This window comes from Rhincodon typus, chromosome 7 (assembly GCF_021869965.1).
Source record: "Rhincodon typus isolate 14 chromosome 7, sRhiTyp1.1, whole genome shotgun sequence".
Lineage (NCBI taxonomy): Eukaryota > Metazoa > Chordata > Chondrichthyes > Orectolobiformes > Rhincodontidae > Rhincodon > Rhincodon typus.
Window position 1 is genome coordinate 26702221 of NC_063338.1, and position 15480 is coordinate 26717700.

The 15480-nt window shown below is 41.7% G+C and overlaps 1 protein-coding gene across 1 annotated transcript in view; it reads right to left on the minus strand.

The window, feature by feature from the left end:
• Positions 1–15480, minus strand: part of LOC109937334 (spermatogenesis-associated serine-rich protein 2) — a 163448-nt gene that overhangs the window by 81581 nt on the left and 66387 nt on the right. The window contains exons 3-4 of the mRNA XM_048598724.1: positions 6328–6412; positions 530–638 (exon numbers count right to left, since the gene is read on the minus strand). Coding sequence (XP_048454681.1) covers positions 530–638; positions 6328–6412 — 194 coding nt within the window. The remainder of the gene's footprint in view (positions 1–529; positions 639–6327; positions 6413–15480) is intronic.

Sequence of the window (15480 nt, forward strand, 5' to 3'; positions counted from 1 at the left end):
AGGTTTGAAATCAAGAGTACTAATGGAGACGTAAATCTGTGCATCGTTCACACACTTAAGAGTACCAACCCCTTGTAGATTGTTAGGGCCATGCTGACATTAATTCTATGATATAAACTCTTTCCCCTTTTAATTACCCCTGTTAACGAGGACTGTGTACTCCTGAAATGCCTCCAATGTTTTTTTCTCTCTGTAATTAATGGCGTGGTACTGATTTTTGATAATCAATTTCATTAGTAGGTGATTAACAACAGAGAAAGATTGATATTCCTGACTTGCCTATTGAAAGCAGAATTTCATTCCCTTTGATATCAGGGAAAAGATGGCTTGAAATAATCTGCAACATATTCCAACTGGGCTGATTCGGTTAAACCTTATATTCTCAACTCCTTCCATGAATGAAGTAGTGGGGCAGATCAACATGCAATGTATTTTAGGTCAGATTTTATGGTGAGACATAGAGCTAAATGTTTCAGGAAATTGTCAAACTTATTTACAATGGCAACAAAGGCAAAAATAATCCTATTACCATCCATGAAAGCTTGCACTGCCTTGCTCACATTGTTGTCAAAGTGTTGTAGCACCAGGATAATTTCATTGTTACTTCTGTTTGGAACCACAGTTCGAACAGCAGTGATCTGGAATATGGAATAGAATCATTATTAAATTAATATTACTCTTCCTTTATAATGCTCACATCTGATTTTTATTGTTCTTTTTCATCCCCTCGTCAGAGATACCGGCACGTTGAAATCCATTTGATTAGTTCCTGATCTAGCTTCCATTCTTGGTAGAAGAGAGAGAATATAACATCACAAAAAAAAAGGAAAATACAAAAGGGAAAAGGAATTAAGATGTAGACAACTCCAGGCCATGAAAGAAACATTAATCCAAGCTGACAGAGCAGGACACACATCACAAAGCCAGTAAGTAAAGTGATAACATTGGGCAGATTTAATGTTGGGCTGAGGGAAACAGACTCTACACAGCCTGGCCAGAAAGGTGGGAGTCAGTAAAAGTGTGATTAAAGTGGGAATTGTTATTTAAGCCACACACAGCAGACTGTGAAGTTGTGAAAAAAAAACACAGAATCCTTCATTTTATCCGTGAAATGCGGGTCCCCTCCTTTTTGACCCTGAAAGGTGGGAATACTCCATAAGGGAAACTTGAAAACCAAAAGAGACCTATACATGTCAGATAGTCAGAAAAAGAAACAAAATCAACTATCTTCCACCCAGCAAACTACCAGGGTTTCACGTTCAAAGGAAATGCACTTGAATTAGCTTTATCATCACGTGTACTCAAATGAGTACAGTGAAAAGTTTACAGTCACCACATTATAGCACCATCTTGGGAGCATCATCTGAATTTATGAAACTGGAGACTTGAGCAAAGATGGGGTAACAGTAGATATAATTCAATTGACAAATGTATAATATTATTAATGGGAAAGAAAGCTTAGGGCGAGGGGGAAATACAAGCAGATGTACCCACTATGGTGGTGTCAAATGGACTATTGGGCAGAGCAGCTTTGGATATGGAAGGAGTAAGACCCATGATCTAGTCCTCAAAGTTTTTATTAAAATATCTATCCTATCACTGTAACCTATAACTAGATGCCAGTGCAAGAAAACATATTTTGTGAACTACAAGAGATTCATCTGGCCAGGTCAGGTAGTGGTTTCACATTAGATCCTGTAGTTTCCAACACATATAGAAGATGGTGTCAACAGCATCCATTATGAGCAGCCATGTAATAAGGTGGCACGCTTATACTACAGTTACCTGTGGAATGCAAGAGTTAAAGTGACCTACAGAGCTCAGATTAGTGTTAAATCAGAAGATTAGGCAGACTTTAAGAAACAACAAAAGAATAAGATGTGCCCTCCTCTACATCGGTGAGACCAATTGGAGACTTGGAGACAGTTTTGTAGAGCATCTGTGCTCTGTATGTGACAAACGACAACATCTTCCGGTTGCAAACTATTTTAACTTCCCCTCCCACTCCCTGGACGACATATCCATCCTGGGCCTCCTCCAGTGTCACAATGACACCACCAGAAAGTGGAGGAGCAGCACCTCATATTCCGCCTTGGGAATGGTCTCAATGTGGACTTTACCAGTTTCAAAATCTCCCCACCCCCGGCCTCATCCTATGACCATTCCCTTCCTCTCATCCCCACCTCCTTGACCTAATGCAACGTGTCCATCTTCTCTCCCACCTATCCACTCCTCCCACCTCACTGACCAATCCCCACCACTGCTTACCTGCACTCACCTATCACCATCCCATCTACCTTCCCCAGCCCCACCCCTCCTCTCTCTATTTATTTCAGAGCTCCCTTCCCCCTCCCCCATTTCTGAAGAAGGATCCTGACCCGAAACGTCAGCTTTCCTGTTTTCCTGATGCTGCCTGGCCTGTTGTGTTCCTCCAGCCCCACACGGTGTTATCTCTGACTCCAGCATCTGTAATTCTTGCTATCTCAAAAGAAAATGCTTTTTTGGATTAAATGAAGGAAGAAACAAGAATATGAGCAAAAGCTACCTGTTAATATAAATGCAGAGAGAAAGAGTTTCTGCAAATATTTGAAAAGGAAAACTCTAACAAAAGCTAGTGTTGATCCTCTAAACAGCATGTCTGGGAAATTGATGGGGAATCTTTGAACAAATATTTTGTGACCGTTTTCACAGAAGATGATATTAAAACCTTCCAAAAGCTAATTTAAAATGAAGAAGTGAGAGGGCAAATGAACGTAAAATAATCACCGTCACCAGGGAAACGGTCTGAGAAAACTGTTGACAAGTTGCCAGAACCAGACGATCTGCAGCCCAGGGATTTAAAAGAAGAGACAGCACAGACAGTAGAGGCATTGTTTATAATCTCCCTAAATGCATTAGATTCTGCTGGGTTCCAGTGGATCGGAAAATAGTAAATGTGAAACCTTTATTCAAGTGGGAATGGAGGCATAAGGCAAAAAACTGCAGGCCAGTTAAATTCCTGAAGGAAAAATCAGTGGAGACTAGTAAAACACTGCAGTGGTATACATGTTGCCTCTAACTAAAATAGCTGCTATTACCTGGGAACAAAGAGAACTGGGAACTCCAAATCAGAATCAATCTACACATATTTCTGTCCAACAATACCAACTGCAATCAATTGCTGGTGACTGGACCAGAAATAGACTGGGCAACAGGTCCAAAGAGCGTAGGGAGTGAGCAAGCCAGGTGAGCAGGGATGGAAAGTGGGAAGAACATGACGTGTGGCCTTGGGCTGAAGCAGAGGGAAGCAAAAGACCATAAGGCATAGGAGCAGAAATTAGGCCATTCGGCCCATCGAGTCTGCTCCGCCATTCAATCATGGCTGATAAGTTCTTCAACCCCATTCTCCCACTTTCTCCCCGTAACCCTTGATCTCCTTGATAATCAAAAACCTATTGATCTCAGTCTTAAATGTACTCAATGACCTGGCCTCCACAGCCTTCTGTGGCAGTGAATTCCATAGATTCACCACTCTCTGGCTGAGTTTCTCCTTATCTCCGTTCTAAAAGGTCTTCCCTTTACTCTAAGGCTGTGCCTCGGGTCCTAGGCTCTCCTACCAATGGAAACATCTTCCCAACATCCACTCTGTCCAGGCCATTCGGTATTCTGTAAGTTTCAATTAGATCCCCCCCTCATCCTTCTAAACTCCAAATGTGTATAGTCCCAGAGTCCTCAAACGTTCCTCATATGTTAAGCTTTTCATTCCTGGGACCATTCTCGTGAACCTCCTCTGAACCCGCTCCAGGGCCAGTACATCCTTCCTGAGATATGGGGCCCAAAACTGCACACAATACTCCAAATGTGGCCTGACCAGAGCCTTATAAAGCATCAGGAGTATATCCCTGCTTTTATATTCAAGTCCTCTCAAATAAATGCCAACACTGCATTTGCCTTCCTGACTACTGACTCAACCTGCAAGTTTACCTTGAGCGATTCTTGGACTAGAACTCTCAAGTCTCTTTGCACTTACAAGCAGAGACACACACGGGAAGGACAGAGAGAAATGTCAGGCCCCAAAGCAAAGCATTTTAAAATCGTTCATCTTTTACACTGGTTTCGGACACTGACCGCTGCTGGCAAGGCAATGATGGTGCCAGCCACAGAGATTTACTCCTTTACCTCAGTGTTGGATCTTGGAATCTCAAATGACTGCCAGCTGTTTTGGCCACTGTCAGTGACCCTGCCTGTACTGTTCTAAACTGGAGTGCTGGGTACTGACTGGCCAGCACTCAGTGACCCTTAGAGGTGATTGCCTTTTGCAAATGGCACTGAGCAGGGGCAGGTAGTTTGTATCTCAGCCTGAAAGGAGCCAACCACTTGCAGTGTGGCTGCTCCCTTTGTTGGGTGGATAAAGCCAACTACTGTTGACTGTTTCCAACTAATAACAACTGACCGGTCACATGCAGGAGGAAGTTAACTGCTCAGGAACCACAATTAGCTGTTTCTAACTTTCTTCACGTTGGTAACTGTTCCAACAATTCTGGGTAAAGTGTTTTTTTTCCCTTCTGGATATATATCTGCAAGACTTCAGGACAGAACTGACAAGTGTTAAGTAACTCTGGAAATTCAAGTATACGTTGTTTCCCTTGCAACAGAGCACCAACCGAATGGAACAGACTTTTGAAAAACGTGGGACTGGAATTTTTGAGACCGGCCAGGAGACAGAATGACTGGTAAAACTGAAATAAAACAAAGAACTTTAGATGCTGGAAATCTGAACTGAAAGCAGAAATTGCTACAGAAAGTCAGCAGCTCTGGTAGCATCTTTGAAGAGAAAACAGGGTTCACGTTTCAAGTCCAGTGATCTTGAAGAAGGGTTATCAGACTCTGTTTCCCTCACCACAAATACCACCAGACCTGCTGAGCCTCCCCAGCGATTTCAGAGATTGGTAAATTGACATCAGTAGCAGATTCTGACATCTCTGTGCTGCGTTGATGAATTCCCAGTGGCAGGAGCTAACTGGCTGCCCAACTGCGCCAATTGATGGAGACCTCCCATCTCCGCCAGTATTTTATTGGTATTGGGAATGGACTGCCATCAGGTAGACTCCTGTCATGAGGGGACCCTTCTTTGTGTCTGCTTCAGGGCTCATGGCTGCATCATGGCTAAGGCACCATTACTTAGGCAGGCAGCTCTAACATCATCAATTAGACAACAGTAGAAGCTGTGGCCTCCTAACCAACTGACACAGGTAACACATCATCCAGGTCCCACTCTTTGTCGATCCAAGGTCAGGTCTCACTTTTGGATTCGGTGATGGGACACCTTACCTTGTGGAAGCATTTCTGCCTGTGGTTTCTATTAATTAATTTATTTTAAAATGTAGGTGTGCAAATATCTAGTTATGAAAATGAAGTTTTTTTTTCTTTATTCATTCACGGAATGAGGACATTGCTGTCCAGGCAGCATTTATTGCCCATCCCTAATTGCCCATAGTGCAGTTAAAATTCAACCACATTGCTGTGGGTCTGGAGTCACGTGTAGACCAGACCAGGTAAGGATGGCAGTTTCCTTCCTTAAAGGGCATTAGCGAACCAGATGGGTTTTTCCTGACAATTGACAATGGATTCATGGTCATCATTAGATTCTTAATTCAAGATATTTTTATTGAATTCAAATTCCACCATCTGTCATGGCCGGATTCGAATCCACGTCCCCAGAACATTATCTGGGTCTTTGGATTAACAGTCCAGCGATAACACCACTAGGCCATCGCCTCCCCCAATGAAGATTTCTATTGACCCCAGTGTCAAAGACAGGTAATTTTATCTTGTTATCTATGGCAAGTATTGCTTCTTACGTTCACCTGGATCTTAGAATGTCACTTGTGGAATGAATGCAATTAGGCTAACATAGTCGATTGCAAAGTTAAATGGACATCCTGAAACTAGGGGACACAGTTTGAGAGTAAGAGGTCTTCCTTTTACAGAGATTAAGAGAGTGTTTCTCTCACATAAGGTTGTTAGATTGTGGAATTCTGTTCCCCAGAAGTTACCAGATGCGGTGTCCTCAACCTTGTTCAAAGCAGAGTTGGGTGGACATTTGATAGACAAGGGAATCACAGATTACGGGGTGGAGACAGGTAGGGGGGCAACGCCACTACCGGATCAGCCTAGATCTTATTGAATGCTGGAGCAGACTCGAAGAATTACCTTAACCTGTTCCTAAATCCTACGTATTTATGTACTACCTTCCGTTACAGGAATGAAATGTGACCACACTGTTTTTCTCTCTCATAGCTTTAAACCACATAAATATGATGCTGGGCATTTGTTCTGAACTCTTACCTTTTCCTTGAACTTTTCCTGAATATTGGTTTCAGACATTGCTGCCTTGGTGCTGACCTGAAATCCAACACCACTCCAATCGAACCTATCAGACATACCAAGCACAAAGAAGAATAAAAACTGTGTGTGTGCCTTAAATAACCAATCTGCAAGATTGAAACAGTTATTAGAGCACATTTAAGATTGAACTATGAGGCAAATATTATTTAACATTGGCATAGTTGCTACTTCCCTCCATGTCTGATAAATTCATTTACTGCTGGTTATCAGGGCTGTATCATAGAATCCCTACGGTGTGGAAGCTGGCCATTCAGTCCATCAAGTCCATGCCAACCCTCTGAACAACATCCCACCCAGACCCACCCCTCTACCCTATACCAGTAACCCTGCATTTCCCATGACTAATCCAACTAGCCTGCACATCCCTGGACACTATGGGCAATTTAACAAGGCCAATCCACCTAGCCTGCACATCTTTGGACTGTGGGAGGAAACCAGGCCACCAGAAGGAATCCCACACAGACATGGGGAGAATATGCAAACTCCACACAGACAGACAGTCGCCTGAGAATGGAATCGTACCTGGGACCGTGGCACTGTGAGGCAGCAGGGCTAACCACTGAGCCACCATGCCACCCAAAGTCCATCAGTAATAGTGATTATTTAATTCAAAAACGCAGTCATTTAATTCTGTCAAAATGCAAATTCGCCATGTAAAGAAAGTCAGGAAACATTCAGAAGGAACCAGCATCAGTGCTCAAAAAATTTATTAGTTGTTCGATCAATGTATATATCCTCCAAATCATTCATACTCGGTGCTTCACACAAATATCCACCCTGCTATTTATCATGATCATTCCCATTTCACCTTAATCACACCCATCCTTCGAGTCATCTTTCACTATATAACAAACATCACTCAAGTATCTTCCTCTGGCCACAAAAGTGTTACATGGTAGGGAACAAAAAAATAAATAGAATTGTAGCTTGTGGCAAAATCATTGGGCTGAATCTTAACTGCCAAGAACAACTGTGTTGGGCTCAGGTCATAGTTCATACAATCTGAAATAGCAACACAATCTGTCACAAGCCCATCCACTTAGTCAATGAGACAAAGAGTGACATTAGATGGAAGCTGCAAATTGATTGATTGCTGAGCTGCTGTTGTTAGGGACCGTGTTTCAAATCCATTCTAAATGAGCACAGGGAAAGTATGAATTTATAAGCTCAGGAGTGTGAGTGAAGAACTTTTACTTTCCACTGATCTTCACTCTGTAGTTAGTAATGACCACCACGTGATGGCACATCAACCAATAGGAGTGAGCAACGGTAGACAGCCATTTGGCAAAGCAAGTCTGGGGGTACAAGGGGCAGATGGTTAACCAGAATCTGGTCATGGCTGCCCATTTAGAACGATGGCACCTGGACCACAAACAATAATTTGGAGGCCAATGTTTTTGGCAGGAATATGTTTAAATTGTTTGAAAATCTGCAGCTAATGAGAACTTGGCTTTGCAAGTAGATGCTTTTTGTGCTAGTAGCAAATCATTCAGGACCCGTAGAGGAAAAGATATTTGAATACTTCTGACCCATTCCGCTTATGAACAGCAAGTGGCTGGGAAAAGCTCAAATGTAACTCTGTCTCTCCATGGGTGGAGCACAGAATGGATACACTGACTGCTAAGGGCTCCACAGTTTGACAATCCATCCCTCCAGGCTGTGTGTCCTAGTTGGAGGTATTCATAATGGGCGATAGAAGAGAACGCCTCCCATCCAGATATACCCAGCCTGGAAAGAGTTGCTGTGGCTGTCAGCAATCACTGGGTCATTCAAAGAACCTGGCTATAGTGCTGGAAGATATTGAATAATCTCCTGAGATCTACCAGCATGGTGTCTCATCGTTCTGTAGACGGACCTGGATGGAAGGGTGTGAAGTGGCTTGAGGACACTCATCACATGGCCCAAACACAGAGAAGATCATGATGCAGATGTGCCACTCTGCATGGCAAAGGGGGTTTTGCGAGGTTGAAGCGGGAGGGTATTGAACTACAACAGCTGCAATGGCAAGCAGCATTGAGAAACATTGGCCCTGACAAACATGCACGTTGGCCACACATCGGAAGGCATGATAACAGCTCAGCATTGTGTACGTTCTAATTTCCATGCATAGGTACAATGTCAGGGAATGGGCCAAGACCAGAGGTGGCCATCCTCATCCTACTAGAGATGGTGGTCCAGGAGCTAGACGCCCATCTCTGGAGCCAATCCACTGGCCAAGGTGAGGTTGGAAGAAGGCCACGGGCTGATGTTTTAAGTTAATCATGCGTGAGGAAGAAACTGACCATTAGGCCATCAGACAGCACTACTCTCTTTACCGGGTTCCCACTGATATATTACTCCTATGTCTGTAGTATCTCCTACTGGCCTATTAGCATTTATTCATCAACCAGATATTTCTTTCATCTCTGGTTTCATCCTCTTCCCAACAATCTGACTCATTGCCTGTATGAACTTTCTGCATATTGTCAATCTCTTCATTATTATAGCTCAAGGCAATAGTTTTAATTCCATGTCGACAAAATGCACAAGCGACTATTCAATATTTTGAGATTGATGTGACAGTCACACCATAGATCGGTCTGATAACTGTATTGAGGGCTGATAGGTGTCATTCAACAGGAACGACTGTACTCATGAAGAATTACAGGATCCAAATTCAATACTATTACCAGTAATTATGTATCGTCAGTTGCACATCCATTAACACTAAAGACTGTCATTGGTTCAGTTGGGAATTTCGCACAAAATCTCTTTAATACCATTTCTGCAAGTTTACATCCCATGTTTTTCTGAATTGTCACTAGTTCTAGGTATTGATCTCAAATAATTAATTCCAGCACAGCAAGCCTACTTGTGCTTCTTCTCTCTATATTATTCTTTTGCTAATTTTCATCCAGGCCTCTTTCTAATAAAAGAACTTCTCAAATCTATGTCCACACCATCAAAACATCCCACTTTTATATTTTAGTGATATTGAAAAGGAACCTTATTCCTAAATTCATCACTTTCATTGAGCATTTATCAAAATGAACATGAATTGAGCCTGTTTTAATATAATTCCTGTAACCAAACATAAATTACTTATGAGTCTGAGCTATTCTCTGGTTCCTCCTTTGATAAGTGTTCAGACATTTCATTCAGTTATATGTATTTAGCATAATAACTTCAACTGCCCTGTATAAAAGGATAATTCTGTGCAGTAAATTCTCAGCAGAATACTTTTCTTGTAAATTGCATATTAAACCAAACCTCCGACAACTCCAATAACATCCGGAAAACATGTAATATGCATCTTCAGAAAACCAGACCATGGTTTGGCCCAAATAAAACATCAGTAGCTTCATCCACTAATGCTATTAGTATTGCTGTTAAGTTCCCTTCTATCAACAAAAGTGATAGTAATTTTCACTTTGGCCTCAGGTACAAAACTGGCCAAATCATACACCGTATCAGTTTTCCTATCCACTGATTTTGAATTAGGAACAGAAAGCAAGACTACATGATTTTTTTTTTCTATATTTTGCTGCCAAAGAAAGCTACTTGCCTTGATTACATGCTGTAGTGGTGCCAAGAACAGCATGCAGTTTCAAAGCCAAAGGCATATGATAGCTTAGGCTTGCAATGGATTTCATTTTGGGCCTCCAACTGTTTTATACCAGATCATTATTTGTGAAACTCTAGCCGAGACTTTCCAACTTGTAGCCAAAGAATGAGGGCAGATGTTTTCAACTGACTCCCTGGACCCACAAACAAGAAAACACACTAGACTGATCTCCAATCAGCTTGCTAAGCTCCTAAGCCAATCACACGCCTTCATGTTGAAGCCCTGCCTCACTGGGCACTGCTAGCCAATAAGACTGAAACCTGAAGTTTAAATGAGGTCTGAGTTGGGGATATCAGGGCCATTGTAAATAAAAACCGAAAGAACTGTGGATGCCGTAAATCAGAAACAAAGACAGATGTTTCTGGAAAAGCTCAGCAGGTCTGTGAAGAGAAATTAAAGTTAACATTTCAGGTCTGGTGACCCTTCCTCAGAAGCATAACTTCATTTCTTTTCTACCAACTGTATCTCAACTCTCTAGCTGCCACTAATAATAGCATCTTATTCGAAGATAATATCATTACTTTAAACTTCTTAAGAACACTGCTGAGCACAAGTTACTTTATCGAAAAACTTCTCAGCACTTCAGAACTTGATTATATATGTTTCTCTGTTGAACGCACAGGCTCAAAATGAAAGTCAGAGTCGGCAAAGTTCTCCCTTAATCCACCTGGGTAGTTTGCTAAGAATTCTGGTTTACCGAATTTCACTTAGACTTGTAGGTATTGTAGTCTTTAAAAATTAATTGTTCACTCCATACACACAGGCAAACCCATATTCATAGAATCCCTACAGTGTGGAAACAGGCCCTTCGGCCCAACAAGTCCACACCAAACCTAGAACATCCCAGCCAGACCCATCCCCCTGTAACCCATCTAATCTACACATCCCTGAACACTATGGGCAATTTACCATGGCCAATTCACCTAACCTGCACATATTTGGTCTGTGGGAGGAAACCCACGCAGACACAGGAGAATGTGCAAACTCCACACAGACCGTTGCCTGAAGGTGGAATCGAACGCAGGTTCCTCATGCCGAGAGGCAGCAGTGCTAACCACTGATCCACTGTGCCGCCCCTTATTGTTTAAGTTCAAATTCCAAGACGCTAAACTTGCAGAAAAATTACAATAAAATGCAAACATGTATATAAAATCACGCAGCTTTATCACGGTGGGTCAGTGGTTAGCACTGCTGCCTCACAGCTCCAGGGGCCCGGGTTTGATTCCAGCCTCCGGTGACTGTCTGTGTAGAGTTTGCACATTCTCCCCGTGTCTGCGTGGGTTTCCTCCGGGTGCTCCGGTTTCCTCGCACAGTCCAAAGATGTGCAGGTTAGGTGGATTGGCCATGCTAAATTGCCCATAGGGATGCGTAGATTAGGTGGGTTATAGGGGGATGGGTCTGGGTGGGACGTTCTGAGGTTCGGTGCGGACTTGTTGGGCCGAAGGGCCTGTTTCCACACTGTAGGGATTCTATGAGTAATAGCGAAACCTACTTTTGTTGTGTTCAATGACACAAAGTGCATAGGATCAAGGTTGCTATGATTTGCTTTCAAAAACTGGAATACTGCACTCAAATCAATAAAACCTTAGTTCATGACTAACTAAAACAATCCCTTAATTCAGAGTATACAGGTTTCATAATGAAAAGCAGAGGGACTTATTGACAACAGTTTATGGCCGTAATGTATTTCTTAACTGTAAAGAATTGTAATGCAGCTGCTGGGAACTCATTGTACAGACAGCAGCTTAGAGATCTGGTGTTTTCACTGAAAGCAACATGAGGAGGAGATCTTTACTGCTAGCTCAGGGTATGCCCAAGACAATGATGCCACAATAGAGCACAGGAGAAATTTTGCATTTTTCTTTATTTCTTTGGAAGTGGGCACATGCTGGGAAGTCCAACATTTATTGCCCACACAGAATTGTTCTCGAGAAGTTGGCAGTCACAATCTTTTAACACTGTAATCTATGGAGTGTGGATAAGTCTGTGCTGTGAGGCAGGGAGTGATGGTAAGTTCATTGAATGTCAAAGGGAAGTGAATGGATTCTCACATTGTGGATGGTCATTGCCTATGATTTGTGAGGCATTAGTGTTACTTGCTGCTTATCAGCCTAATCCTAAACATTGTCCAGGTCTTGTTGTATGCAAGACAGTCCCCTTTGTGGTTCTTCCACTCCAGCTGTAATGTTAATTTTTAAGAAAAATGTCCAAAGATCGTCCTTCTATAGCTCTATAATTGAATTTATTAAGCCACGCACTGCAGAAAATTGTGAGGTGATTTTTCTTTTGGTCAAAAGAACAAGGAGAAACAGTACAAACTTTTAAGATACATTTCTAAAAAGGGTCAACACCATAGTGATCCCTGAGGACTTTTGACAAATCCATGTATGTGACAAGGCAGATTAACAAAGCAGTTAATGAAACATATGAGATCCTGATTTTTATAAATAAAACCACAAATTTTAAAAAGGTAAGAAGTTATGCTAAACCTAACAAAACACTAGTTACACTCCATTTGGAGCGTTGTGCACATTTCTGGGCACCACACTTTAGGAAGGATAGAAAGATTTAGTAGAAGGCAACAGGAGAGATTTATGATGTTGATTTAAGGGATAAATGATGATTATTACGTGGATACAGTGGAAAAGCTAGAACTGTTCCCTGAGTGCACAGGAGATTTGATATAAGTCTTTCCAACATAATGTTTAAGGAGTGAACATAGACAAAATAATAACTATTTCTAATGCCTGAAGGATCAATTACTAAAGGCCACAGATTTAAGAATCAGGAATGCCATAGTGAAAATGTTTTTTTGATATATTGAGTGCTAGGAATTGGAATGTATTGCCTGATGCGGGTTAGATTCAAATCAGCTTTGGGCACTGAGCATCTCACTGGGAAAAATTTACAGAGATTTGGGGAAAGCACAGTGGGCCATTAATAGTATTCCCTCCGAAGCACAGGTAAGTCCTGAGAATAAATTAGTTCCCGAGGACAGGAGAACGGTTAGAGTTGTAGAAGACCTGGGTGTGAGGCATGCTGAATTGGGCCCAGAATGGACCTGCAAAAGAGGTTCTACCCCCACTGTCTGACATCACCTTGCACAGCTGTCAGGATACTCTCAGAACATGAGTGTGGCCCTGCCCTATGTAATGCATGGGTGATGACACCACGTGAGAAAAAGTAGGAAAGAAAAAGTTAGAGAAAATTTTCAGAAATGTCACCGCAGTAGATTAGAAAAGTAAAGAAACAATTGTAAAGAGAAACAGAGAATGATCACCTGTTTGTACTGATATTAAAAGACTGCTGTTCTCATGAATAAAAATTTGCCAGACTGTTTATCCAGGAAATGATGGGGTTGTGATGACTTTGTACATATTTGACATGAGGCATTTTGATGTGTTTGCTGACTGTCTTTACAAATAAATCACACCAGCATTTGTCAACCTTTTCTTGACAAGAGCATTGCCAATTTTTTTTTGAAGAAAACACCATGCAAAAATGCAACCGATGCAGTCACATTTTTGCATTGCTAGCATTTTTTTTTTAGCAAATGTTGACATCCCTATGACCTTGAGATGCTGGTTACTTTCCACCTTGAGTCAATTTTAATACGGTTTGTGCTGCTTTTGGATCGGACCATTTCTCATCTTCTAATGACTTTCCATTTCCAGTCTGTGCTCATATTTATTCACAAACCCAGGAAAAGTTCACTTCATTTCAACAATAGCACCAGTCACAGAGAAAAGAATCATAAATCAACTTTTTATAAAAATAGGAGCACTAAAGAAGTGACTAAATTGTGGCTGCACCTTCCGACACCCTGAATGTTTTTACAGAATCCCTACAATGTGAAAGCAGGCCATTTGGCCCACAAAGTCCACACCCTCTAACCCTGCATTTCCAATGGCTAACCCACCTAACCTGCACATCTTTGGATTCTGGGAAGAAACCAGAGCACCTGGAGGAAACTCACACAGTGCTAACCACTGAGCCACTAACAACAATAAATATTTAAAATATCACCAAATATTTAAACAAAGCCAGGAATAGCTAACAAAGACATAAAAATAAAAAGAATTGAATGGAAGTAGTCATCAGTTCAGAGAAAAGAAATTTTCAGGAAAGTTAATTTTTTTAATTTTTAGAAATCGTCTTCTTGTTGCGCAGACTGAGAAAAGTCAGAGTTGAACATTTGCAGTCACCTATCATCATCAGATCAGTAGTGTCAGCAAATATCCCAATAATCAACACCAGCATTTATTATCCATCCTTAATTAGCATTTGTAGGGGAAAACTGACAGAGTCCCAGAGACCCATAGAGCAGCTCTCACATTAGAGAGAGTGATGATTGATGGTGGTTTAACCTAAGGGTCACCATACCTCAGGTGAGGAGAAGAGGTTGAGAAGGAGAGTCATTCATAGTAACCCCAGCTGGTGCAGGAATTGAATTCATGCTGTTGGCATCATTCTGCATCACAAACCACCCATCCAGCCAACTGAGCTGACTGACCCCCTATTAGCCTTGAAAAAGTGGTAAAGCGTTGGTAAACTGTCTTCTTGAAATCCTGTAGTCTGTGTGGTATAGACATATTGAGTGATGCGAGTTGGGGAACTGCAATTATGCACTTAAGTGAAGAATATTATGTCACACTCCTGAGTTGTACAATGAAGATGGTGGGCAGGTTTTAGGGAGTCAGGAAGTGAGTTACTCACTGCAGAATTCCTGGAATCTGGCCTCTTGTAGCCCCAAAATTTATGTGACTCATCTGGTTCATTTCTGGTCAGTTGTTACACCCCCAGGATGTTGACGGTGAGGGATTCCGATGTGGTAATACTGTTGAATAGTCAGGTTGGGGGGAGCGGGTTTGCTTGTATTCACTCTTGTTGGAAATGGTCATTACCTGTCACCTGTGTAGAATTCAAGTTATTGTCACTTATCAGCTGAAGCCTGAATGTTCTCCTAGTTGTTACAATCAAGGTTTAAACGAATGTTATGTTTTGGAACTGCATATCTAAATTTAAGGTAAAACAAAGAGATGTGTTCTGACATGAACCTGACAGTAATCTTGGCTGGTTGATTGTTAGAGACCAAAAGAAGGCTTAAATTGCTTTATGGGAAAAAACATATTTATCTTTGGAGACAATGGTAACAGTCTCGGAGTTAAAAGTGTAACTGTCCAAAGTCCCAGAAAAGAATTAAGGATGTCAAGTTGTAAACAGCTGGGGTCTCGAGATTAGCTAATTAGCATTTCTACCTGGATAAATGGCTCATGTGATTCATAGTGCCTTGGGAAGGAATGCAGAGGAAGCTATTTAACAATCAGATTGCAGGATTTTTTAGAATATTGCTGCGTATCACAGATGGTCATTTTGCACCTGCCTGGATCCAGGACCGAGGGAGCAACAGAGACCAAAGACTTCCAATGATTTGCTGCACAGAATTGTGGGTGGAAGCTTCTAATCAGATTGAAAAGATTAAAGACAAC